Here is a 27,894-nt window from a genome sequence, read left to right on the forward strand (position 1 = left end):
TAATTGAAAATAAAGTTCAGAAAAAAGAAGTTACTGCAAGTCAACATTTTAGGAACACCGCATGAGCTATAAGCTAGAGATATTCAATGCAGTATGTTTATTCATATTGTATGTAGGGGGAGAGAGAATTTAGCCTACCTGATAGCTGTCATTTTTTCTTACCGTTTATTGGTCTTAAAACCATATTTCCTACAATAGCTGGGACAGTAAACAAGTTTTCTTGCCAACGCTCATCATATGTGACCTTAAAGTCTATCAGGTATAATTAGGAGATCAAATACACATTGTCTTCAAATCTCCACCTACCTGGCTTCACATTGAATCATCACTGCTCCTTAGATGTTAGCAAACATCATCTTACCATAAATTTCATGTAGGCGGGCTCAGCCAACATTAGCTAATTTTCCCATTTTCTTTTTATACTCTAGTACCTGTATTTATCTTAGCAGACTTTAAAATTGCACTTTCTCTAAAAACTTGAATGATTAAGCATTTTTAAAATTAGCGCTGCCATGGTGATGTTCAGTAGGGATGTAGCGAACATCGCCAAAAATGTTCGCGAACCCGTTCGCGGACTTTTGCCAAAACTCGCGAATATTCGCGAACTTTGCGAACCCCATAGACTTCAATGGGAAAGCGAACTTTAAAACCTAGAAAAGCCATTTCTGGCCAGAAAACTGATTTTAAAGTTGTTGAAAGGGTGCCACGACCTGGACAGTGGCATGCTGGAGGGGGATCAAGGGCAAAAATTTATCTGAAAAATACTTTGTAAAAAAACGCAAAAAAAAAAACGCCAAAAAATAACGCCAAAAAAAAACGCAAGCTATTCCTATGTATACGCAAAGGCGAAAAACCGAAGCGAAAAAACACGAATCCGCGAATTTGCGGACTTGCGAACACCCGATGTTTGCGCGAATTAGTTCGCCGGCGAACAGTTCGCTACATCTCTAATGTTCAGTGGCAGCAGTAGTTCAGCCTCAGTTCTAAGAATTTTTAAGATAGTAAATATGTTGTTGCCCCAAATCTGACCCTCAGCCACCATAGAAGAGCAAGTGATGAGATGACATTAATGTATTTCCCCCACCACCATGTAATATCTAAACAAAAGAATGACCCTTTTTATGCTATAAATAAAATAATATAGTTTAAAATAACAGCATTAGCAACAGCGACTGAGTGTCATGGTAGAAAATACACACCTTTATAAATTTGCCATTGATGCCCCATGATTTTGCACTGTTATTCTGGCATAAGCAATTTTCCACAGCTAAAACCCTAACCATAAATGCAGGAAAGTCCATCATTAATGCCAATATCAGATACGCTTCATACTGCACATGTGTTTCATTCCCTCCCCTCTGCCAGATCCGCTTCTGATTGGCTGGTGGGCATGTGTAGCTCAAAACAGGAGAAAGGATCAAGTTACACACATGCTCAGAGAATAGGAAGACTGCCACTGGCACCTACAGGAATACAGGAAGGGGAGAGAGATTTCAGTGATGTCACTGTAGGCTTCACACTGCTGTAGGCTGCCAGCACCATATCTCAGAGAAGCAAGCAGGGATCTGGGAATTTAGATATGCAGTAAGTACTTAAAAAGAATGCCTTTAGACTTACTTTTAATATATATTAATCTTCTTATTGTCCTTTAAAGGTGATCGGTTCACACTAATTAAGCTTGAGCATTGTTTTCCAGGACCAAATGAAATATTTTTGTACTTGTTCTGAAACTACAGGCCCCGTTCTCTGGTAAATCTTCACATAGTGGCCATCAAACTGTTCAGTAGATGAAAATAGCAAACAACTTTGCTCTGGGCAAAACCAGAAAGTGTTGGAGGACGAGACTTATTATAACAGAGAGTGTGGCTTATAATTGTATTGTATATAGCAGTGCTGTCCAACTGGCGGCCCGCGGGCCGCATGCAACCCGCGACCCCCCTCTGTGTGGCCCCCCACCTGTCTGGCTGCTTTGATGGCTTACTCTTGTGTAAGTTTTAAATGGTATCAGTACTGTGATTAACTGCCCCCCCCAGCATGGTTCTTACCTCAGATTTAGGCTGTAAACCCCCTGAATTGTTTAAATATGTAATCCCCTGTGTTGTTCACACCTTTTAATCTCTGCATTGTTCACCCCCTGCAGTGTTCACACCTCAGGCTCAGGCTGTAATCACCTCCATTGTTCAACTGTTCACACCTCAGACTGTAGGAGCAGTAGAAACCCACAAATAATTCCTGCACACTACAAAAAGAACATATACTGAGGTGGTACTGCAATTAAAAAGTTTTTTAATATATACAGTAGTTATTGTGCAGACTGTAGGAGCAGTGCCAGCATTGTGTCACTGTATGCTGCCTGTGTGTGCCATACAGCATAGGGCAAGCAGAGTATGGCACACACAGGCAGGGTAGGGCAGGCAGAGTATGGCACACACAGGCAGGGTAGGGCAAGCAGAGTATGGCACACACAGGCAGGGTAGGGAAGGCAGAGTATGGCACACACAGGCAGGGTAGGGAAGGCAGAGTATGGTACACACAGGCAGGGTAGGGAAGGCAGAGTATGGCACACACAGGCAGGGTAGGGCAAGCAGAGTATGGCACACACAGGCAGGGTAGGGAAGGCAGAGTATGGCACGCACAGGCAGGGTAGGGAAGGCAGAGTATGGCACACACAGGCAGGGTAGGGAAGGCAGAGTATGGCACACATAGGCAGGGTAGGGAAGGCAGAGTGTGGCACACACAGGCAGGGTAGGGAAGGCAGAGTATGGCACACACAGGCAGGGTAGGGAAGGCAGAGTATGGCACACAGGCAGGGTAGGGCAGGTTTTTGCTGTACTACAACCATTAATATGGGTATGGTAATGTGGTTTCAAGTGGGTGCGGTTTCAAAAAGGGGAGTGGTCAAAACTGGCTTCCATTATCGTCCCTCCACCACGAAGGTCGGAAAAATTCCGGCCCTCGGTACCACAGAAGTTGGACAGCACTGGTATATAGCATCCTTTTTTCAACTCAATTCAAATACTGAACTTGTATATAACTAACTGGAATAAAGCTTTTGCTCAAGCTGTGAAGGCCCTAGAATCCTATGTAAGTCACACTCTGCTGGAGTTTCCAGGGAGTGGCTAAAATAATAAAAAGCATTACAATTACAAAATAACCCACATCAGACAACTAGGGGGTAGGCGCTGGTAGCTATCACTCTATAAGCATTCCTATTACTCAGTCTAATTTCCAAGCAGATTCTGCCAATAGGCCAAAAAAGTGTATGAATACATTGTCTGTGATAGTGAAGCAATGTTTTCTGGAAAGGCCTGAGTAAAGTAATCATCATTTTATACCAGTAAATAAAGAACATTCTGATACTCTGAGAGTAAAACAAGACACTATTCGAGGAGGCCAAGCTAGTTTTAGGCTACAATACACACTCCATAAAATTGTCTCTATACTGCTTCCAAATTTCCATTTTCTGAACAAAGGAGTATAATTAGGCCTTTATAGTGGAGTATAGTAGCCAGTCAAGTAACCCGGGGGTCCTAGATCATTCTTCAAAATTCAGTGTTATATCACTGCAGAGGGTAATTCTAGACAAATGCCCCTCTATGAAGATACATTTATGCCATGAGTCTAGTTTTTTAAAGAATGTCAGTGTGTCAAATTATTGTAACTTGCTGTTTCATTATACTCATTTATGTCTGCAATATGGGCTAAGAGGTACGTGCAAGAAATGTTGTTGGTGCTGTCTGCTGACAACCAAGAGAAAGAAAAATACACAGAGAAAAGTAATATAAAGAATGCAATAAGAAGATACAGTTTGGCAGCCTTAGCATGGTTGATCTATTGGCTGATCTATGTTACCTAGGAATCTCAAAGTGTTTTGTTTAACTCACCAAATGGCTACCATAAATGCAAAACCCATAAACCTTCTTCCAGGATATCTTTCAGTTTTCAGTATCAATAATGCTTTATTCTACTTTTAAGGGACACGGCTGAACTTAATTGTTAATTTTCTCAAATGACAGTTATGGGCAGATTTATCAAAATTTGAGTTTGTGAAAAAAAATACCTGCGATAAAACTTGTGCAACTTTTCTTCTCGAATTGTCTCAGAAAAAAAAAAGTGATATTGTTTCATTTATTTTCAATGAGGTTAAAAAACTTGAATGTTTTACTGGGAAAATAAATAAATAAAGGTGTTAGAGACAATTCTTATTGAGTTCTATTGAACCTTGCCAGCTTTTACTTACCGAGTTTTTTCTGGCGACTTTTAGAGGATTTTTATTTTCTTTAATAAATACCGACTATTTGTGGTTTTTAAGAATATTCTTGAGTTTAGTCAGGGCCGCCGCTCCCTATAAGCAGAGTACTCAGTCTGCATAGGGCACTAACTCCCAGGGGGGCACCATCCCAGCTGCTCCAAAAAAAAACATTTTTATATATTATAACATACCCCCAACACTGTCCCGCCGGTTTTTATATCGCATCCTGCTGTCCCGGATAGTTCAATCAATCTATGGGGGCAATTGGGGGCACTTACTATGGGGGCATTGTCTATGGGGGCTATTGGGGGCACTTACTATGGGGGCATTGTCTATGCGGGCAATTGGGGGCACTGTGTGTTATTTTATTTTTACTTCCGTAATATTTGGGGGAGGGGGCACAAAAGTAAATTTCTGCTTAGGGCACCCATTTGGCCAGCAGCGGCCCTGAGTTTAGTAACATTCGCATTTTTTCCCTGCGTTTTTTCTCAAATTGTGAAAAGAACAAACTCGAATTTTGAATCAGCCCCCTAATGTTGAACTTGCAACTATTGTTGTAACAATCCGTTCTAGGCGTAGGGATGCCACCTGGCCTGTATTTAAGCAGCTTAGCCGGTAAATCACCATCTAGGACCGCACCAGTATTACAAATTTACCAGCAGTGTACTTGCTAGTAAATTTGTAAAGACCTATAAATTTCTCCCTTCCTTGACCCTCTCCACTGCAGATCACCCTTTATAATTATGGGCTCCCACTCTGTCTGTCCATTTTTATTGCAGGCGTGATCAGGGGAGGGAGCTCAGCAGGGGAGCACTGGTGGGGATCAGGTCTAGGTTGGCGTTGACTGAAGAGAAATAATATATGGTCTAAATAGGGAGATAAGTAATAAAAAATAACAATAAAATTGTGGACCCAGAGATCAATAGGTTTTTGGCTTCTGGCGTCAGTGGCCCCTAATGAAAACTAGAGGAGGAAAAAGAGGAATGCATATAATTAAAATATATATATGCAAATAAATAATGAAAAGTTACTAGGGACAGGACATTCTATAACATTCTAAAAGGTAACATAAATGGGAAGCACCATGAGCACTGGACCCCAAATCTGCACTGCATATTCAAGATGAGGCCTTACCAGGGATCAATGGCGACTGTACTTTATTCTCTTTATCAAACATTTACTGACTTTGTTGGCAAAAAAAATACTCAAATAAAGGACCAATATTTCAGAACCCTACGGATTTTGGAGCTCTAAGTTCTTCATCAAAGACAAAACTTTATTAAAAAGTGACTCTTTTGCACCCTCTAGATCTGCACAGTCACTTTACTGTTATCTTACACACTGTGCAATTTCTGCTCCCTATATTACACTGACACAAACTTCTCAGAGGGGTGTATGTAGTGCTATAAAGGTATTCACGCTCATGGCACACCTGGTATATTATGAGCTAACTTTTGTTTTTTTCAGCTGGCAGGAAAGAGGTTAAAGCTAGTAAAATGTTGTGTAGTACTTATCTAAAGCAGATAGAATTCACATTGGGGGATATTATACATTAATTTGAGCCACTGGCCCAGACAGACTACATTCTATTGCAACTAAAGAGTTAAACAATTCTTTTTCTGGCTTGTGCATGTGGAATTGGTCCTTCGGCAAGTTTAAACTCACCCACTCACAGGGTTGGACTGGGAGGTGCAGGCTGCCGCCTATGCAGCCTATATTTCTATCTAGGTTTATTTTTACACTGAACTATGGGCATTTTTAGATAATGCTCCAGTGTACAAGCAATAAATCTGTTTTTTTATATTTCCATCACGTATCAAGTTTGAACATTTTTCTCTCCTTGTGATATTTTCTATTCCAGCTCTCCTAGTTGGTTGAATTGGCACATGGTATACATGTGAGCAGTAACGCCACGTCAAGGCTTCAACCATGTTACTGTCCATTCACACACCTATTGCAGCAAATGGCTCACCCTATCATTTGCTGCAATAGTTCCCTATCTACCCAGGCTCTGGCTAATATAAGCCATCATGAAACCCTTCCTCCTCAGTTCAGACTGGGAGGTGTCAGGAACAGACGTTCCCCATTTGGATCCCTACAATAATACACACACTCTTTACATCCACATTCTCTCACTCATTCATTCACTATCTTCTCTATCTTCTTATTTCTGTGGCAAATCCCATGGTCATTGTAGTTGGGACTGGGATTCCACTCCCCACTTACTAACTATATAATTACCACCCCCCTCCCTAGTTCCTTACCTAGTAAGGAGTTAAAATGAGACACGTGGATGGGGCCCTATGATTGGATTAAGGACACTGTTACATAGTAATTGAGGGTGAGCGTGTCCATCAGTTTAAATTTACCTAACATCTAGATAATCCAGAGGAAGGCAAAAAACCCCATCGGAAGCCATCTCCAGTTGGCTTCAGATGGGGCAAAAATTCCTTCCTGACTCCAAAATGGCAATCGGACAAATCCCTGGATCAACAGTGTGGGCCTATTTATCTTGCCTAATATATGGTTCATGGCCGGGAGGGGAAGGAGGGAGCGGAGGCTAGGCAGCATTTAGGGACATACAGCTCTGCCTAGTCTGTTCAGATTCCTTTGATCCTAAACCCTAAGTATCCCTAAACTCTTCACCAATCACATTCATACCTCTGATGGGCTTATTTTTAGAAAAAAAGGGGCCTACAGCTGCAGCTCCATCTGCTGCATTATTTCTCCCTCCTACTGGGTTAAAGAGGCACAAGGTACAGACCGCCTCATACATTTACATCTACATTTTAATAGTAATATAAATTTAACTTGCAGCCAATCAAAAGGTCAACTATGTTCACCTTCTAAATTGGTGCAGTGGGTCCCTATCTGCATTCACGCACATTCACTTCCATTCATACATTCTATTCCTATAAACTTTATAGTACCCCTATCCCAAATTCACCCAAACTACAGATGGAAAAAAAACAGGAGAGCATACAAGATGAGAAAGAAAAAAGTCCAACATTCCTATTCCTATATAACTTATCCTATCTATGGGTTTTTTTTTGTTTTTTTTTTTTGTTTTTTTTTTGCTTAACTTATATTAAAAGTGAAAAGGGTTAGAGAAAAAAGAGAAGAACAGACAATAAGAAATAATCCTAACATTAAACTTATGCTATCTATTGACTTACCATATGAAGAAATACATGGAAGAAGAAAATGGTAGCAGAATGGGAAAGGAGAGAAGATAGAAAAGAAAGAAAGCTTATTTACCTTACCTTATATAAATAGAAATTGAAATATACTGAACGATGTTAATTAACAGTGCACTGCCTTACCATAAGTGCACTGTATGTTCAGTAGAGATGTTTACCCTTATCCAAGGGTCTGTGGGACTTTGCCCAAAATCCAGCTCGCAGCTCTTCTGGCCTCCCACGATGTCTTCTTCTTCAAGTTGCCTCTTCTTTCTGTCTAGGATCCCATGTGGGGCTGATGTAGTTGGCTATACAGGCAAACACTTGCAGTTGATGGCAGATCTGATGCCATAGATGGAATTTGGTTTGTTGGTATGTTGCCCCCATCACTTGTTGCACAGGGAGTTTGATGTTAGTCCCCATGAGCACAGAAAATGCTTTACTCCTGCCAATTCCAGTTGTAATCCACATAGGTAAAGTCTTCTAGCTTATTTTCCTCGGAGGTCTCAGCACAGAATCCTGGTTTAATTTCTTTTAATTTATCTGCTGGTTGCTATACAAAGAATGCAAACACTTAGTTGCATTATAGTATTTAATTTTTAAGCATGAACATGACATATTCTACAATATGGGCACATATTTTTGTATGATGTGTATGTTTTGTATGTATGACTTTAAAATTCTGCACAGTATGTTTAAGAAGGTTCCTTACTTCATGGTAACAGGAAAATTCATGGAATAGGGACATAATAAGTTTCTCAATTCAGCAGTCAATTGCCAACCTGCTTATTGTCAATTAAGGGAATATCCCTGAAAATGTTTAGAAGGTTCAAGTATTTATGTCCTTCAAATAGCATGAGCTGAATGCACAGAAGAAAAAAATGACATAAAAAGGTATATGGAGGCTCAGTCTCTGCAAAAAAACAACTGCCGCCTATGAAATTCTACAAAAAGCTCCAATAAAGCAAACAGCCTATTGGCCTCCCCAAATAGAAACTTAGCCTTCCCTGCTGTCAGTGGTGCAATACGCTTACATGTAGATGTTGTAGAGATGAGATATGGCAAAAGTTAAGCCAGGGATCCCCCACCACTTTTACTTGTGAGTCACACTCAGATTTAAAAAACAGTGAACCATACATTAATGAAAAGTTAATTGAGGATGCAAAATAAGGGATGTGATTGGCTATTTGGTAGCCCCATGTGAACTGCTGGCCTGAAGGAGGCCCCTTTTGGAGTAAAACCTGTCTCCAAGCCAAAGATTTAAAAATGGGCACCTACTGTGAGGACACTGTGAGCAACATCAAAGGGGGTGGTAACCAACATGGGGAGACGCGTGCCTTTGATTGCGGTAGCCATATACTTACAATTTTGGGCTTGAAAGGTGTCTGAGTTGTTCTCTTTTCAAGCTCACTCCAGTTGATTCCGGCAAAGAATTGGTGTTCCCTGATGTTCCCATTTACTCCTAAACGGTTGTTATTGTCCATCTCCAGAAGCTTAAAAAAAAACATGAACATTTATCTGAATAAAATAGATGTTTAGTCAGGCACCATTCAGCCATAGAGGGCTGTTCAATGCAAGGGCTGTGGTTAAACTCCAGCTCTTCCAGAAATTTTAGTGGCCAGAAAATGTATCTACATTTATCCCTCTAAATTGAAATAAGAGCACTGTGTACATCGGTATTTATGTATAACTTCATTTATAAAGCGCCACAAGGGTACGCAGTGCTGTACAATCTTACAATATGCAAAATTACACACAGGGAGGACAAGTGTTATAATGAATAAATGCAATAAATATATATAAATGCACAGGGAATAAGTGCCATGTGGTATGGAATGAAACCAAATATAACTCAGTAGAGGAGGGGAGGCCATGGAATATATTCATTCTGCTTGAAAGAAATACTGCCCCAATGTACCTGACCCCAGATATTAAATGTGCAAAAGCAGCAAGCAGTGCAACTAGTCAATGAATTCACTTCCCAGTGTGTAATTGTTCCTACTGACCTTTGGCAGAAGGTCCAGCATTTCCTGGCTCATGTGACTTGGATAATCAACCTTTGTCAGCTTCATATCCAAAAACTCCTTAGCAGGATCAAGTGACGGGACAAATGGCTTCCTTCCAGTGGCCATTTCGTACATGATGACACCAAGCGACCACCAGTCCGCTCCAGCGTCGTACGCCTCCAATGACAACATCTTTAGAAAAAAAGAACTAATTATTTCAGGGTAATAGAAACACAGTTACATTAAATACAGTGAAATTGCATTTGTAATTGGTTCTTAAATCTAACGTAAACGGGGAAAAACACACTTTTCTAAATGAGGGCCAATAACCTAGGGAATATATAAAAGGTGAAGGTTTGGACCCCTTTGTATATTCTGACTGATTGGGGCATTTTTTTCCCTTTCTTGTTTATATTATCAAAATGTTCTATTGTAGGGTTAAAATTTATAGTAAAATGGCCTAAAGGACAGAGCAAAGTTGTCAAGGGGATTATGTTGTAAAAGGTACTAATTTTGCCCAGGAGCAGTAACCCATAGCAACCAGTCTAAAGGTATAATTTACTGGTCACCTGTATTAAAGCAAACATCTTATTGGTTGCTATTGGTTACTGGTCCTGGGAAAACTTAATGCCTTTAATTATATATGGTGGAAAGAGATATTAATGCCACTGTGTATACATTTTGTTATAAAGAAAAATTCTGACCTCTGGGGCACGGTATCCAGGTGTTCCTGCCAATCCCCTGATCTTCCATCCGGCGAACATTCCTGCAGCAGCGATGCCGAAGTCGCAGATCTTGATGTGTCCGTCGTTATCCACCAAGATGTTGTCAGGCTTGAGATCACTGCAACATACGCATGGGGGACAATGAATGTACAATATACTGTAACTGAGTAAAGTTCTGAGAATGATGGTCAGGGGTGTTGGAAGAAGTAAATTAAAAGACAACTAAAATAGATATTTTTGGTATAAGATAACCTAGAAACAATGAAGCAAAGTATTAAAAAGAAAAGAACAAATACATAATATTCTAGAGGAGAGAACTGAGATTGTACTGACCGATGGATGATGCCATTGGAGTGCAGAAACTGTAGGGCAACCACCATCTCTGCAGTGTAGAACCTGCAAAAAACAATCTCTGTATCATACACATTTAATCTAAATATTTAAGTTTTTCTTTACATTAAAATTAACCTTTAGTATGATGTAGAAAGTGATATTCCAAGAGAGGCTGCAATTGGTCTTTATTTTTTGTGGATTTTAAATTGTTTTAAATTGTTTTAAATTGCTTTTTGTTCAGCAGCTCTCCAGTTTGGTTGCTAGGATCCAAATTACCCTAGCAACTAGGCAGTGGTGTGAAAGAGAGTCTGGAAAATGAATCAGAGAAGTCTGAATAGAAAGTTAATTAATAAAAAGTAACAATTTATGAATGGCTAAGGTGAACTACCTGTTTACCTGTATACATGTTTAAAGAACAAGAAGAGTCTAATTCATAGGTGGGTGCCTATATGTTAGATAATCCCTTGTAAATTTCCATTGTAAATTGGACAGTAACCTGTGGCAACCAATCATATTGTTGCATTTAATGTTCTACATGCAGCTGGCCAAAAAGAAGCCAATCACTGATTGGTCGCAATGGGTTACAGGCCATGTGCATATTTACCCACTGTTGATAAATGAGTATCATACACTTTTGTCTGTATGTTCCTCTACAAGAAGAATCTTATCACTTACTGGATGCTCTTCGTTGGTAAATTTTTTTTACGGGAAATCATCCTGTACAGCGTCCCCCCACCGGCATACTCCAGCACAAAGAAGGCTTGGGCCTAAAACAAATGAGCAAATGGCAAAGGCATAAGCCAGAACTGACCAACAAAGCAAGGATTATGTGGCAATACAAACAGTGTTCCCTACCTTGGACTGGAATGTGGCATGTGAGTGGCACAGAAAGGGGCATTCTCTGGCGATCTTCGAGAGCCATGCCTCCATACTGATCCACGGATAGTTGCACCTGTTTGGTTTTTTCGGCACTATCTTAATTGCCACGAGCTGTTTCTTTGGTGCAAATGATGCCAACATCACCTAAGAACAGACAAAAGAGGTTAAATATTACAATTTCTTGAATGGCTGTAAGAATAGTGCCCAGAAGGAGCCATGTTAGTTGCTTAAGGAAAGGTCATTTGGAGACAATGACCTGAAATAATTAATTATATCAACTTTAAGTTATTTCCTTAGACTTGCCCAATGGGAATATTTAATGACACTGCCAAGTGCTTGATTTCCCTCATATTTCTGCACAGTTTAATACCAGATTACAGAAGAGATTTCCATATTGGGAGGCCCCTCACTCACCTTTCCACCGCTGCCTTCTCCCAGCTTTCGATGGAATTTGTAACTCCGTATGTCGAGGGGGGGTGGCCTTCTCCCTTCCACACGGGATTTCTTCTTTGCACTTTCATCTTGTGGGATCAAACACATTAAGTCAAAAGCTCATATCAAAATATGTTATACATAGCACATTTCCATAAATATTTCCATTTATGTACCCCAATAACCTTTAGTCTTAGCTAAGGCAAGCACCCACATTCAGAGTAAGAATCTTTATCCAAGCGGAATACTGAGTGAGTGACAACACAGAACTGGGACCTTCCTACAAGGTATTTAGGGTTATACAAAATATACATGCTGATTGATTTCTATGGGTTACTGCTCTTGGGCAAACTTTGAAACTTATAAATCTATAGAAGAATTTCACAAAGCAGAGGGATGGATTTTTTGTCTCCCCCTCCAACAGAACAAGCATGTGACCATTTTTGGCAGTTAAATGTATAAGAGAAAATGAATAACATATTCCCCTTGCCTTCTAACAGATCTGGGCTCCTTGGTCTTTTTTTCTCCTTGTTGTCTTCCTGCTCCTTACTCCTTCCATAACTGCTGCTTTGAAGATCTTCTGAGCTGGTTTTCTTTTCATTTTTTTGTTCTTTATCCTTCTTCCTCTTCTTGCTCTCAGGTTTGCTGGTCTCATCTGAGAGGCTTTTTCTTTCTTCTTGGCTGTCCTTTTTCTTCTCTGTTGGTTTTTTAGACCTTTTCCTTTTATTGGTCCCATCTTCAGGGGGCTTCTCCCCACACGGACTCATCTTCATATTTTCATCATGGCTGGTCTTCTCTTTTAGGTTGGGTTTGTCAGTTGGAAAGACTTCCCCATCTTGATTCTTAGCCTTCTTCTCCATGCAGCCTTTATCCTGTAGAGGTTCCTTTTCTTCTGGAGTCTGGCTCCTTTTTTTCCTCTTCTTTCTTCTCACCTCCATCTTCACCTTCCTTCTTCTCCTTTTATTGTATCCAAATGTCTTCTTTTGTCTTCTTTTTTCGCATCAACCGTTGAACTCTCTGGCACTCTCTATCTCCTCTTCACTATCACCAAATGGCAGTTGGGCTGAGTATGTAGACAACAGTTAAGGCAGGGGTGTCGCGTTACGACCAACAGATACCCACGGAGGAGCATGTGACTACCAGCAGTGAGACATGCCACCAGCAGCAGAAGCATGTACCATTAGCAACAATCTAGGCTTATAATCACTGACAGCAGAAATCAGAGGAATAGTTAAATCTCAGGGCAGATAGAGGCACATAATTGTAAGAAACTGACAGATTGCTTTCTATAACATTCATAGATAATAAAGCATAACTAAGCTCTTTTGGGCAGGGTCCTCTTTACCTCTTGTATTGGTTGTTCTTGTGCCGCATGTATTCTTGTATGTTTAATATATACACCCAATTATTGTCCAGTGCTGTGGAATGTGTTGGCGCTTTTTAAATACTTGCTAATAATACATTTCAAGGAACTTGGACTTGACCTTCAGAATTACAAGATGTATCCTATATAATAATAAATATGTATATTTTATCAACTATTTATAGGTAAATGTGTGTATGTATGTTGCCCTGGGTTCCCAGGCCTAAACTGTGTAGAATAGATCATAAAATCAGCAGTATTTGCTCATAATTTACAGACTACCAGTGCCATTGACTTTACCTTTACCTTGGGGCCCTAAAAATGTTGTGCAGTAAATTAAATTTAAGATGCCATATAGTCCTTCTTCTAGCAACAAGAGACATACATGAATATCAGCCATTAGGACTAGGGTCGGACCGAGGGTGCAGGGCCCACTGGGGCTTTGGCCAGTGCAATCTGTAAAGCGTAGAACTGTCAGGCACATGGGAGCCCAGTATGTAATAGGCCATACATAAGTAGTAAATACAGCACTCTTTAGCACCTTGTGTTACCCAGGAGGTGCCCACATTCCCTCTGTATGAGGGGCATTTTTGCACTGTTTTTGTATGTCTCTGCTTGCCCAGAAATGGTTTGGTTTAAGCTCCCAGTGAGACCTGCCCAAGCTCAAACGAAGTTGACAAATACCTTAAAACAGGGGTGTCAAACTCAATTGCACAGGGGGCCAAAATTCAAAAGACACTTTAGGTCACGGGCCGAACATGTACCTGTGCCAGCAGCCATATTATTGCCCCATGTACCTGTGCCAGCGGCCTATTATTGCCCCGTGTACCTGTGCCAGCAGCCATATTGCCCCATGTACCTGTGCCAGCAGCCATCATATTGCCCCCATGTACCTGTGCCAGCAGCCATCATATTGCCCCCATGTACCTGTGCCAGCAGCCATATTGCCCATGTACCTGTGCCAGCAGCTATATTGCCCCGTGTACCTGTGCCAGCAGCCATATTACCCCATGTACCTGTGCCAGCAGCCATATTGCCCCATGTACCTGTGCCAGCAGCCATCATATTGCCCCCATGTACCTGTGCCAGCAGCCATCATATTGCCCCATGTACCTGTGCCAGCAGCCATCATATTACCCCCATGTACCTATGCCAGCAGCCACCATATTGCCCCCATGTACCTGTGCCAGCAGCCATCATATTGCCCCATGTACCTGTGCCAGCAGCCATCATATTGCCCCCATGTACCTGTGCCAGCAGCCATATTGCCCATGTACCTGTGCCAGCAGCCATATTGCCCCGTGTACCTGTGCCAGCAGCCATATTGCCCCATGTACCTGTGCCAGCAGCCATATTGCCCCATGTACCTGTGCCAGCAGCCATCATATTGCCCCATGTACCTGTGCCAGCAGCCATCATATTACCCCCATGTACCTGTGCCAGCAGCCATCATATTGCCCCATGTACCTGTGCCAGCAGCCACCATATTACCCCCATGTACCTGTGCCAGCAGCCATCATATTACCCCCATGTACCTGTGCCAGCAGCCATCATATTGCCCCCATGTACCTGTGCCAGCAGCCACCATATTTCCCCCATGTACCTGTGTCAGCTGCGCTGTGCCGGTTTCTCCCGCCAGCTCTCTCTGTCCGTGACGGCGAATGCGTGCGCCAACCCCGCAGGCCGGATACAATTACATGCCGGGCCGGATTTGGCCCGCGGCCCGCCAGCTTGACACATATGCCTTAGACCATTTCCTTAGCTCCTTTATTTAAAGGGAAATATGATGCAACAGGGAAGTTGTCATCAGATTTACCAGAAATCAATTTATTTTAAAAAAAAAAGTTTTTGCTTGATGACAGGGGTTCTAGATATATACTTGGAAACAGATTAAGTGTCTTACAAAACAAAGAGGATCAAGCCCCCTTTATCTAGAAGACTTATTACATTTACTAGACTGTTGCCTGGAGTGGTCTTTAGCTTGCTTATAAGGGCTAAGTAAAGGCCTAATAACCAACAGCCATTAAACTTTTAAAATGCAGTATTAGCACATGTGTAACAATTGTGTAACTGAATTATAAAAAGGGGCAATTAAGTGGCAACAGTATCCCTTTAATAGACCTGAAGAAGGTCACAAGGAGTTGACAAAGTAGTTGAACCCAGGCCTGGCTAGGTCAGAGTCCCCTGTCAACAGCTGTCCTTCTACTTTTCCTGGGAAATAGTAAAATACCGTGGAATGTATATGACATATTTTACATTTTTGAGTTCCTAAACCTTTAGCCTTTCTATTTTCTCCCTCAGTGATACAATGTGCAAAGAATAGAATGCTTGGATTCTTACAGTTGAAGAATCAGCAGTTTGAACCTGGCTACTTGCAGTCTGTGTGTTGTGTCATTAAATATGGATTACATACCATAAAGAACACAACTAGGGCACACATGCACCCAAACATTATTCTATTGCCAAATTACCCTTGTGTAATGGAGTAACTAAGTTTACTGTACTCACATCATTTATCACAGCAAATCCACACCAAGTTATATTACTTATGGTCTGTCCACTGCTTATAGTAGTCCAACTGTTTCACATATGCAAACATGACATAAAGACTGTACAGAACATAAAGACAGCAATACCCATAAATAACTGCCACATCATTAAATAATTACAATATAATAATTTCTGTAATATGTAAAGCATCATCCAGGGTTTTCAACTGGTAAACAAAAGGTATTCCTTCAGTCTCTGGGAAATTGTGATCTCATCCTCCAACTAGAAGTCCTCTCATCTTTTGCAGCCACCCGTTGAAGCTACGGTTGCACATGGGGTAACCTTTCTGCATTGTATTTTTAGAGCATAATTGTCTTTACAGAGCATGTTAAAAGAAAGTTAATTTCATCAGGAACCAATTAACCTAGCAATATGTTTTTGAACTGTGGGAGAAACCTACCTAGATACACATGAGACACCTCTATAAACTACAGGTAAATAGTGTCCTAGGACCTAGCATTGCAAGGAGGTGATGATACAGACTATATCACCAAAAGACCCTCCACTTAAAAACAAATATAGATATAAAGATAGGCAGAAGACATGCAATTAAAGAGCTTATGCTTAAAAGAGCATAAAATAAGGCCACCAGGCTGGTATAGAATGGTGCCAAAACAAGAAAAGTAGACAAGTAGAAGTATAAACAGGCCCCCATTTGTTGGTATTCAACAAATTCAACCCCTGATGGATATAAATCTTGGGTAGGACAGGTTGATAACATGAATGAGAATCTACACTGGCATCTTCAGAACTCTAGGTGCCTGGAAATTCTTCATGTGCAATTATAAAACAAATATTAGGACTGCAAAAGAATCAGTCAGCAAAGTACATAATAAATCAGAGCAGGTCTGCCACAGAAGGCAAAACAAGCAGGTCCATACTGGGAAAGTATAAGAACGGACATGGGAAAGTATAAGAACCATGATACAGGACAAGCAAGCCCCAGTGTCTTGACCTGACATGTCAGAGAGCTAATTGCATGCTTCAGTGATCTTCCAGGGAGGTTAAATGGGGCTGACAACATCCAGACTGGCCACGAGTATGTCTGGGAGCAATTATTTCTCCTGAATAAAAAGCATCCAGGAATGTGTGAAACCAACAGAGCAGGCATACAGCTCCAATGGAAGATAACTGCATTTAAGGTTCTGAAGACTCCGGTTCAAACGCTTGGCAATTTGTAAATAAATTCCCTAAGATTAATGGTCACATGCAAACAGCCAAACACATCTCGTGGCACTATAGTACCTAGTTACATTCACTTCTAGAAAGTACACATGGCACGAGTGCCACTGAAATGTTTTCATCTGTCCGGTCGGGGCTTTAAAAAATACTTCTTTTAAATCAGCATAAAGAAGCTATAAATCGTTGCTCAGACCTACTCAGTACCAAGACAATGAACATGCCATTTGTAAAAAGCAAAGCAGCAATATGGTGAAATATATATTTTCCTTTGAAACCTTTCTAGACCTAATATGCAACTAGACTCTAACCTGCCTATTTACATGTGCAGCAAAATACCTTATGCCTTATGCAATGAAATGTAAGATAGACTAGCTTCTCACAAGTGATAAACTCACTGATCCCAACTATTGTGGTTGCAAAACTCTGTGTTGATAAAACAGAATTCCAACAGAAGTTTAAATTTTTTAATTTTCGGGGGGTTGTGGAGACGCTTTTTTTATATTTTGCGTCACTATCCCAGTCAGAATTGCACCTAAAGAATCAGAATTTGGACTCTAAAGCTGCCCATACACGGGCAGATCCGCTCGCTTGGCGATGTCACCAAGCGAGCGGATCTTCACCCGATATCCCCACCTACGGGTGGGCAATATCGGGGGGCTTTAGGTAAAAAAAAAAATAATTCAATCGCTTGACCCTGGGGCCAAAAAATCAAATTATGTAGGCGGCAATGGGGCAGTCGGTTCGGGGACCGCATCAACGAGCCGATGCGGTCCGACTGAATTTTCTAACCTGGCCATTCGATATCTGGCCAATTTTAGGCCAGATATCGGTTGGGCAGGCCCCTCGTTTCTGCCCCTACATGGGCCGATAAGTTGCCGAATCAGTCCATCGGACCTTAAGAGAAATTACATTATCCTGCATTTAGTCCCACTGACCTTGATTGCATTGGAAGCAACTTACCCTTTTTGGTCACAATAACATTGGAATCGTTGGATAAAACTTCTTGGTAATAAAAATGGTGAGTTGCACCCGGAATTACACTTTGCACACAGCACTTGCAGTAGGGTTGCCACCCAACTGGGGTTTTACCAGCTGAAATTCAGGCCCAGGGGAGAAGAAACTGTATAAATTATTATCTATTGTGGTGGCACATGGGGAAATCGGAATTGGATTGCTGTTTTTGCACATTATTGCTGTGTTGTACACTGTATCACTGCCCTTTGTTATAATATGTGTTGTGTATCGTGTCTCTTTTGGGCCTGAAACTCAACAATTTCATCCCACTGTGTAAGTTATTTATGCAGTTGAGATCACAATAAAGATCAAAACTGAACTGAACGTGCCTTTGACACTAATAGCATTCACCTGTCACTGCGCAAACAGGGAGCATTTCACCCGCCCCACAAAAAAAGCCAAATACCACTCAATACTGCTTGTGTTTCATACCACGGACTTCAGTGGCATCCAGCTCTCACTGCACATGTTACACATGAAAACTCGCATTCTTCAACCAGCATGAAAATACAGACATTAGCCATAATAACTTGCTTTCCATTAGCAGCCCATGGACCTTTTTATTTGTATGGCAACAGAACAATTACCTTCCCAGGTCACATTTAATTTGTAATTAATCAGATATTAATTGACAGCAAATCCAGTCACCTAAATACTGCATCAGTTCATGTACAAGGTCCATGTTACAGTACCAGTACAGAAGGAAGGACACCTGAGACAAACTGCTGATTGGACACGTCCCCCACTCACTTTCCCCCGAAACCTGTATGAGAGCGTGCATGCGCGTGTGTGCTCTTGAGGGGAAGTTGGGGGATACAAGCAGGTGGCGTAATTAGAGAGAACAAAGGTCCCCATACACAGGCAGATTTAAGCTGTCGATTCATTTAGACTGATTCGGAAGTCTATTTGCCTGTGTATGGGGGACCGCAATGGGCCTCCCCGATCAATGGCCTAAAATCAGCCAAATGTAGATTGGGTAAGTTTAATTTTCCCATCGGAAGTTCTCTTCTGCCTTTGTTCTTGTCCTAAATAAATGATTTTTTAACTGTACTTTATTATTTTTCATTTTCCATAATGTACAGGTATGGAACCTGGGGTTTTCCGGATAAGGGATCTTTCCGTAATTTGAATCTCCATAACTTAAATCATTTAAATATTGAATAAACCCAGTAGGATTGTTTTGCCTCCGAAAAGGATTAAATATATTTTTGTTGGGATTAAGAGCAAGGTAATGTTTTATTATTACAGAGAAAAAAGAAATCATCTTTAAAAACTGGAATTATTTGCTTATAATGGAGTCTATGGGAGATGGCCTTTCCGTAATTCGGAACTTTCTGGATAACGGTTACCGGATAAGGGATCCCATACCTGTACAATATATTGTGATACCAAGACATTTTTCATAGTAAAGGTACCGGCTACCTCCCTGTTTAACCACTTTGGTAGAAAACAAAAAGATTCAAAACCATGTAAAGACACAAGCCCACAGACCCCTGCCTCCAAGGTTACTTATAGGATTCTTTCAGTGGGGGGTAAATTATTTTTTATAACAAATGACTTGGGATTTTGGACATAGTAATAGCACAAGAACCATAAAAACCTTGAGAACATGCAGTTCACAACAGAAAACATATAAGTTATGTAGTAAATTACATTAATATACAAACTATTTCCAATCAGCATCACATAAATTGTATGTAAACAGTCATTGTTTGTTGACCTCTGCCCTAATGATTTATTGCAAGTCATTGAATTACCACTGACTTCTTTTATCTATGGTTATTTAAAAGGGGCTCCTGATCAATGAAGGAGAACTGGGGCCCCAACTGGAGGGGAAAAAAAGCTATGTGACCTTCAGCTGTTGTTGAACTGCCAGCATCCCACTGACAGTCAAGAAAGTTCTAGTTTATGACCACAGTTTGGACATCCCTACAACAAATACTTGATATATATTAAACATAATACTTGCTTGGTATTATATTTGTACAAGTGTGGTCGCCCAGTTTTGATTTGCCTTGATTTTGAGCTAAACAAGAGCTCATGCCAATAATTGTTACATAGTAACATAGTAAGTTGGGTTGAAAAAAGACATACGTCCATCAAGTTCAACCATAATGCCTATACCTAACCTGCCTAACTACAAGTTGATCCAGAGGAAGGCAAAAAACCCCATCTGAAGCCTCTCTAATTTGCCTCAGAGGGGAAAAAATTCCTTCCTGACTCCAAGATGGCAATCGGACCAGTCCCTGTATCAACTTGTACTAAGAGCTATCTCCCATAACCCTGTATTCCCTCACTTGCTAAGAATCCATCCAGCCCCTTCTTAAAGCTATATAATGTATCAGCCAGTACGACTGATTCGGGGAGGGAATTCCACAACTTCCCAGCTCTCACTGTAAAAAATCCTTTCCGAATATTTAAATGGAACCTCCCTTCTTCTAAACGGAGTGGGTGCCCTCGTGTCCGTTGGAAGGACCTACTGGTAAATAAAACATTAGAGAGGTTATTATATGATCCCCTTATATATTTATACATAGTTATCATGTCACCTCTTAAGCGCCTCTTCTCCAGTGTAAACAGACCCAACTTGGCCAGTCTTTCTTCATAACCGAGACTTTCCATACCCTTTACCAGCTTAGTTGCCCTTCTCTGGACCCTCTCTAGCTCAATAATGTCCCGTTTGAGCACTGGAGACCAAAACTGAACAGCATATTCTAGATGGGGCCTTACCAGTGCTCTGTAAAGGGGAAGAATAACCCCCTCCTCCCGTGAATCTATACCCCTTTTAATACAGCTCAGAACCTTGTTTGCCCTTGCAGCTGCTGCCTGGCATTGCTTGCTACAGCCAAGTTTATTATCTACAAGGACTCCAAGATCCTTCTCCATTATGGATTTGCCTAGTGCAGTCCCATTAAGGTTATACGGGGCTTGCATATTTTTACATCCCAGGTGCATGACCTTACATTTATCCACATTAAATCTCATCTGCCACTTAGCTGCCCAGATTGCCAGTTGGTCAAGATCCTGCTGCAGGGATGTCACATCCTGGATAGAATTGACTGGTCTGCAGAGTTTTGCAGAGTTTTGTGTCATCTGCAAACACTGATACATTACTCATAATACCCTCCCCTAAGTCATTGTTGAACGGATTAAACTGATCATAGTGTGTGTGAATGTGATAGGTAACTTAGGCTATGATAAGAATTTCCGTTTATATTCTGGGAGCTGTAGCAGTAGAGGAGCAAGCTAAACCATATTTGAGATACAGCCTAGGACTCAAGCATAGAGTCGCCATATGATTGGTTTTGACCCAAAAAGTTTGGTTTTCTTTTTGCTGTGTGGATCCTCAACTATCTGTTCAATTTTCAGCTTGGTAAACCCAAACAACTATCTCTGATGGCCACCCAAGACACAAACATACCCACCAAATGTCAATGCTCTGCCCCTGATGTCATCATCCTGCCCTCTTGTCTGGTTTAAGCCAAGTTCAAAGGTGGCAACCCTACTCAAGCAGGGAAAGGAAATGTTAAACAGTAGGGGCTGCAGGCATCACCCTACAGGCAATATTATAAATATCAGCATATCTAGCATTTTTATGTATGTCTAATATAAACTGATATAAGGGCAAAAACTGACAGCAAAAGTTAGGCACTTTAGGACAAGGTGGGCGTCCAACAGTATACAAAGACACAAAACCAGCCTGCTCGCTGCAGTGAATAGGATGTTACCTAAATTTTTATACACAATGGTGTAATTCAGCAAGTGCAATTGCCTTTGCACAAATTTCCCCACAGTCAGTTGTGCATAAAACCACATTCATCAAAGGTACTTGCATCACAATTTGCTCCTTGCATTTCCGTATAGTTGCTAACAACAGTTGCCTTCCTATTCTTAACTGAGCACTGTGGCACCTATTGACACAGAGAAACCCAGCTACCAGCATCTTCAGACCAGGCAGTAGCAATTGGGTTCCCTCAGCAGGAAAAACACTGCATTATGGGAAAAATGCAGACAATTGCAGACCTGTTGCTGTTTCACCCTACCTAAAATCAAATACCATATGAAGAGACTGAAACACCTCCCAGAAACACTGTTTCTTTTTACATGTCTGCTTTAATGAATACATTTCTGTATATATGTGTATATAGGTATGGGCCCTGTTATCCAGAATGCTCAGGACCTGGGTATTTCTGGATAAGGGGTCTCGCTGTAATTTAGATCTCCATACTTTAAAGGAGAAGAAGAGGTATAATCACAGGGGTGTGCTAAAATGTTAGACACCCCCCAGTGATTGTAATCACTTGCATGATACCCCAGGCCAGCAGAAAACTGCACCGGATCGGAGTACCTGCACACAAACAATCTGGATATTTGTCTGCCTAAAGTATAGCCCTTTAAATGCAACTTTAGATTATTTTGATCTGTGACCTTCGTCCTAATAAAAAAAGCTAAACCTTGAGACACATCCTCTATAAAATAATTCACCTGGTCAAATAAAATATTTGCTTTTTATTTGATTTTATCTGTGGCATTGGTCAATCAGACTAGAGTAGAAACCAATTGCCAAACACTCTGAGTTTTCACCTGGCATTGCCCAACTGGGGCTTTGGAGTTTATCAGCTGGAAATAGGAAAGGAATGTGATTCATGTTTAATGGGCACCTGGGAACAAAACATCTCTATTCATACCAGTTTATAATCCCTTTATCGTACTACATCACTCCATGTTTACTGACTACTTGTTTCACAGGATAAGAAAACCTCTGAGCCATTTCCAAAAATATAAACCCTGATTTACTGTAAAATCTCACTCATTTCAGTACAGTGGAAAAAGAATTTCTTGCTACTGTGAACCTTGGAGAAGTAACTTGAGTCAATGGGGGACTTTTACTAAGGTTCGAATTTGTTTTTTACAATTCGTGTTTTTTTGGGGCTAAAACTTGAATTATCCATGGAAAAAAAAATTTATTTTTTTATGCATATAAACTGCAAAATCCAAAAAAAAAAATACACCATTTAAAAACTGTTGTTCATGTAGAAGTCAATTGGCAGCTGTTCTGTTTCCAATAGAAAGATCTTCTTTTACTTTGTTATTAGTGATGAGCAAAATTTTTTGGCAGACAAGGATTCGGTGTTTCGCCTTTTGCAGTTTTTTTTTTCGCGAAATGGGGCATAAATCAGCCATGCAAAAATTGTTGCGCGCATCAAAAAAAATGATGGACAAACGGCAAATGCCAGAGGGGCTGCTGTACGATGCCACAGACAGTCACTATTGATTGGGCCTATGGGAAGGGCTGTTGGGGCATTTGTGTACTTGAAATGCCAGAGTCTATTTGGTATCCAGGGTTTATTTGGTATCCAAGGCCGAAACTACCTCATATGGGTTACACCCGTCAATTTACAAAGTAATATATTTATTAGAGAGGAGGTAAAATAAATGCTAGTTTGAAAAGATGGGATCGCCATCCCACCCCAACACATTACTAAGTTGAGTCATAGTGGGGCAAACAGCTCTAAACCTTGTAGCCACACCAACAGTCTTTGTTTGTTGGGGGAGAGTGATTACCCAGGTAGGACAAGTCCCTTTTCTCTGATGACAACCATTGGCATTGTTTATATGAGTAGTAATTAAAATTCTATAGAGGGCTGGATTCAGTGTAGGACAGACAATAGATGATGTGCCATTTTCTTCACCTTGGTGCCCCTCTATAACTAATAGATAAAAATAATGCCGAGAACCCAACGACCCTTTATCACTGAACTGCAACTTCCAGCATCCCCTGACAGACTTTTACTGTGGGTGGGTGCTTTGAAGTCCTTCCACAAGATATGAGGGGTAGCAAACTGCAAACCACTGATATAAATTATTACTGTACACACTTTTATATACTATAGTGTCTGTTCTCTACTCTTCCTGCCTACAACTGCTGTTCTGCAGTGCCTCCAATATCTGCTGAACCTTGAGAATTTGCCCCTAACTGGATGCACTATTGAAAGGTCTGCCTGTTGCTTGTACAAAGCTTGTAACAAATAATATATATTATAGATTAGAGGAACAGAGTTACTATTTGAAGCAGCGTAAGTCGTTTTTCACGGTGAGGGGAGTGAGGTTGTGGAATGCTCTTCCTAGTGATGTTGTAATGGCAGATTCTGTTAATGCCTTTAAGAGGGGCCTGGATGAGTTCTTGAACAAGCAGAATATCCAAGGCTATTGTGATACTAATATCTACAGTTAGTATTAGTGGTTGTATATATAGTTTATGTATGTGATAGTATAGATTGGTAAGTATAGGTTTGTGTGTGCTGGATTTACTTGGAAGGGTTGAACTTGATGGACTCTGGTCTTTTTTCAACCCTTTGTAACTATGTAACTATAGGGGGGGGTCACAACTGTACTTTTCTTAATGTGCGTTGGTATCATTCAATCATTCAATGTTCCCCTGTGATGGAGGCCTTATCTTATGTACTTGTTCATCATTAAGAAAGATGGCTGCAGTTAGAAGCTGGACAGCTCTGGCAGAGAAGAATTTGTGGGCATGGGACCAAACAGAAGGAAAATAAATTAATTTAGACAACATATTAGCACACTGTTCTTGCTATGAATTGTTTACAGAAAGTCGGTTTATCTAGTTTCAGCTTACTCTATTCTATACAGACTTTCCAAGATGTGTCCATTACATCACAACCAGTGGTTTAGCATTGTGCTCTGATTTGGGATTTGCAAAGATAAAATAATATCCGTGGCAGCCATCACCAACACAATAATCCAAAGTACAGCAAACTCAGCGGGGAGGTACATTCATCCAAGAACAGTTCAGACCACAAAAGACAAAGGATTGTTGTATTTGCTTTCAGTTGTGAGATAAGCAAAGCATTACTTCAAACACTCACAAAATAAAATATAAAATAAACACGTTTATGGTTGGGAGCTACGATGAATGAGACCAAACCTAAACAGAATGTGAGCAAAAGGGGAAAGAGTTCCAAATGCTGTATACTGAAAGTTCTTTCTCGCTGGAAATTAGCCGTGACTGCTGATTTAAGCAGAAAAAGCCCATAGATGACAACCACAGACAGTATATTTCCTCTTTTTTATAGTGTTAATAAGAGACTGGGGAGTTTTGTTTTTTTTATTATGAAGAATGAAATGTAGCTGACATCTCTGAAAAAACATTGTATACCCCATTTTTGACCTTTGGTAGCAGACTTCCTACAAGCAAAATCTTGTTCCTATATCCATTAATTACACTTTATTGTTCTTCCCTGTAAACAACTCAAAGGCAACTATGAAAACGGCCACACGCATGTTGATATCTAAACTGAACTGATCAAGTGGATCTAACCATGGCTGTTCAGTAGGATCATTTGACAAACATGCATTTTCAGAACCAAGTCATTGCCCAGTTTTGATTTTTTTTGTGGGGGGCAATCATATGATGATCATATGGACCAACCTGTGGATGTGAGTAGCTTTGGCCTTTAGGCCTATGTTCCATGGAAAGATTATCTGCTGCTACTTATAGGTGGTTAAAATAGCTGTTATTTCTTCCTCTGGAGTCAAGCGTACATACAATAAAAAAACATATAAGTAGCAGTTTTGTCCTTGAGAAACAGGAAAGGACCACCAACATCAAATATACAATGAGACACAATGAGAATAGACCCCAGTGTTGTGTGACCCCAGTGATGAGAATTCAAAAAAATGAATAAATTCAGGGGGATAAGGAAATGGAAATTATTTTTATAAATACTGGCATATTTTGAACACATTGCTTCCAGTATTATTAAAAAATGTAGTAGGTTAAGGGGCTGATTTACTAAGACACGAATTCGAATCCGAATTGGAAAAATTCCGATTGGAAAACGAACATTTTGCGACTTTTTCTTATTTTTTGCGATTTTTTCGTCGCCTTTACGACTTTTCGGAAATTATCGCGACTTTTTCGTTACCAATACGATTTGCGCGAAAAAACGCGAGTTTTTCGTAGCCATTACGACTTGCGCGAAAAAACACGAGTTTTTCGTAGCCATTCCGAAAGTTGCGCAAAATCTGGCGATTTTTCGTAGCGTTAAAACTTGCGCGAAAAGTCGCGCCTTTTTCGTAGCGTTAAAACTTAAAAGGCGCGACGTTTCGCGCAAGTTTTTACTCTACGAAAAAATCATGACTTTTCGCGCAAGTTTTAACGCTACGAAAAAATCGCCAGATTTTACGCAACTTTCGGAATGGCAACGAAAAACTCGTGTTTTTTCGCAAAAAGCGTATTGGTAACGAAAAAGTCGCGATAATTTCCGAAAAAATAGCAATATACCGATCATTACGAAAAAAACGCAATCGGACGCATTCGGCCCGTTCGTGGGTTAGTAAATGTGCCCCTAAGTGTGAATATGAAACTGCACATGAAAATCAACAATGGAACCCTGCAAAAACCACAGGCAATACAATATCAGTATTTAGATTAGAGAAACAGAACTTTCATTTGAAGCAGCGTAGGTAGTTTTTCATGTTTGCCCTTCCTAGTGATGTTGTGATGGCAAATTCTGTTAATGCCTATAAGAGGGGCCTGGATGAGTTCTTGAACAAGCATAGTATCCAAGGCTATTGTGATACTAATATCTACAGTTAGTATTAATGGTTGTATATATAGTTTATGTATGTGAGTGTATAGATAAGTCAGTATGGGTTTGTGTATGTGAGTGTATAGATAGGTCAGTATGGGTCTGTATGTGAGTGTATAGATAGGTCAGTGTGGGTCTGTATGTGAGTGGATAGATAGGTCAGTATGGGTCTGTATGTGAGTGTATAGATAGGTCAGTGTGGGTCTGTATGTGAGTGGATAGATAGGTCAGTATGGGTCTGTATGTGAGTGTATAGATAGGTCAGTGTGGGTCTGTATGTGAGTGGATAGATAGGTCAGTATGGGTCTGTATGTGAGTGTATAGATAGGTCAGTATGGGTCTGTATGTGAGTAGATAGATAGGTCAGTATGGGTCTGTATGTGAGTGGATAGATAGGTCAGTGTGGGTCTGTATGTGAGTGGATAGATAGGTCAGTATGGGTCTGTATGTGAGTGTATAGATAGGTCAGTATGGGTCTGTATGTGAGTGTATAGATAGGTCAGTATGGGTCTGTATGTGAGTGGATAGATAGGTCAGTATGGGTCTGTATGTGAGTGTATAGATAGGTCAGTGTGGGTCTGTATGTGAGTGGATAGATAGGTCAGTATGGGTCTGTATGTGAGTGTATAGATAGGTCAGTATGGGTCTGTATGTGAGTGGATAGATAGGTCAGTATGGGTCTGTATGTGAGTGTATAGATAGGTCAGTGTGGGTCTGTATGTGAGTGTATAGATAGGTCAGTATGGGTCTGTATGTGAGTGCATAGATAGGTCAGTATGGGTCTGTATGTGAGTGTATAGATAGGTCAGTGTGGGTCTGTATGTGAGTGGATAGATAGGTCAGTATGGGTCTGTATGTGAGTGGATAGATAGGTCAGTGTGGGTCTGTATGTGAGTGGATAGATAGGTCAGTATGGGTCTGTATGTGAGTGGATAGATAGGTCAGTATGGGTCTGTATGTGAGTGTATAGATAGGTCAGTATGGGTCTGTATGTGAGTGTATAGATAGGTCAGTATGGGTCTGTATGTGAGTGTATAGATAGGTCAGTGTGGGTCTGTATGTGAGTGGATAGATAGGTCAGTATGGGTCTGTATGTGAGTGGATAGATAGGTCAGTGTGGGTCTGTATGTGAGTGGATAGATGGGTCAGTATGGGTCTGTATGTGAGTAGGTCAGTATAGGTTTGTGAGTATGCTGGGTTCACTTGGAAGGGTTAATGGAATGTGGTCTTTTTTTCAACCCAATTTAACTTTATATGTAACTATATATGTAAATGCAAGAATTAGAGGAAAATAAGTATGGCCATTGATGCTGAGGCACTGGACTAAGATGATGCTGAAGATTTCATGTTTAGGGCTGTTCCTA

General features: G+C 40.7%; 1 protein-coding gene across 1 annotated transcript; it reads right to left on the reverse strand.

Annotated features, from left to right (window-relative positions):
• Window positions 1–7,397: 7,397 nt before the first annotated feature.
• Window positions 7,398–11,931, reverse strand: LOC100488761 (protein kinase C theta type). Its single transcript, XM_018097159.2, has 8 exons — window positions 11,789–11,931; window positions 11,351–11,518; window positions 11,171–11,262; window positions 10,496–10,558; window positions 10,142–10,280; window positions 9,438–9,629; window positions 8,796–8,924; window positions 7,398–7,984 (listed from the first exon to the last, which is right to left on the reverse strand). The coding sequence occupies exons 1-8, from the start codon at window positions 11,912–11,914 to the stop codon at window positions 7,871–7,873; spliced, it is 1,023 nt and encodes a 340-aa protein (XP_017952648.2). The 5' UTR covers window positions 11,915–11,931; the 3' UTR covers window positions 7,398–7,870.
• Between the last annotated feature and the right edge of the window lie 15,963 nt (window positions 11,932–27,894).

The sequence above is a fragment of the Xenopus tropicalis genome, chromosome 9 (genome assembly GCF_000004195.4).
Source record: "Xenopus tropicalis strain Nigerian chromosome 9, UCB_Xtro_10.0, whole genome shotgun sequence".
NCBI lineage: Eukaryota > Metazoa > Chordata > Amphibia > Anura > Pipidae > Xenopus > Xenopus tropicalis.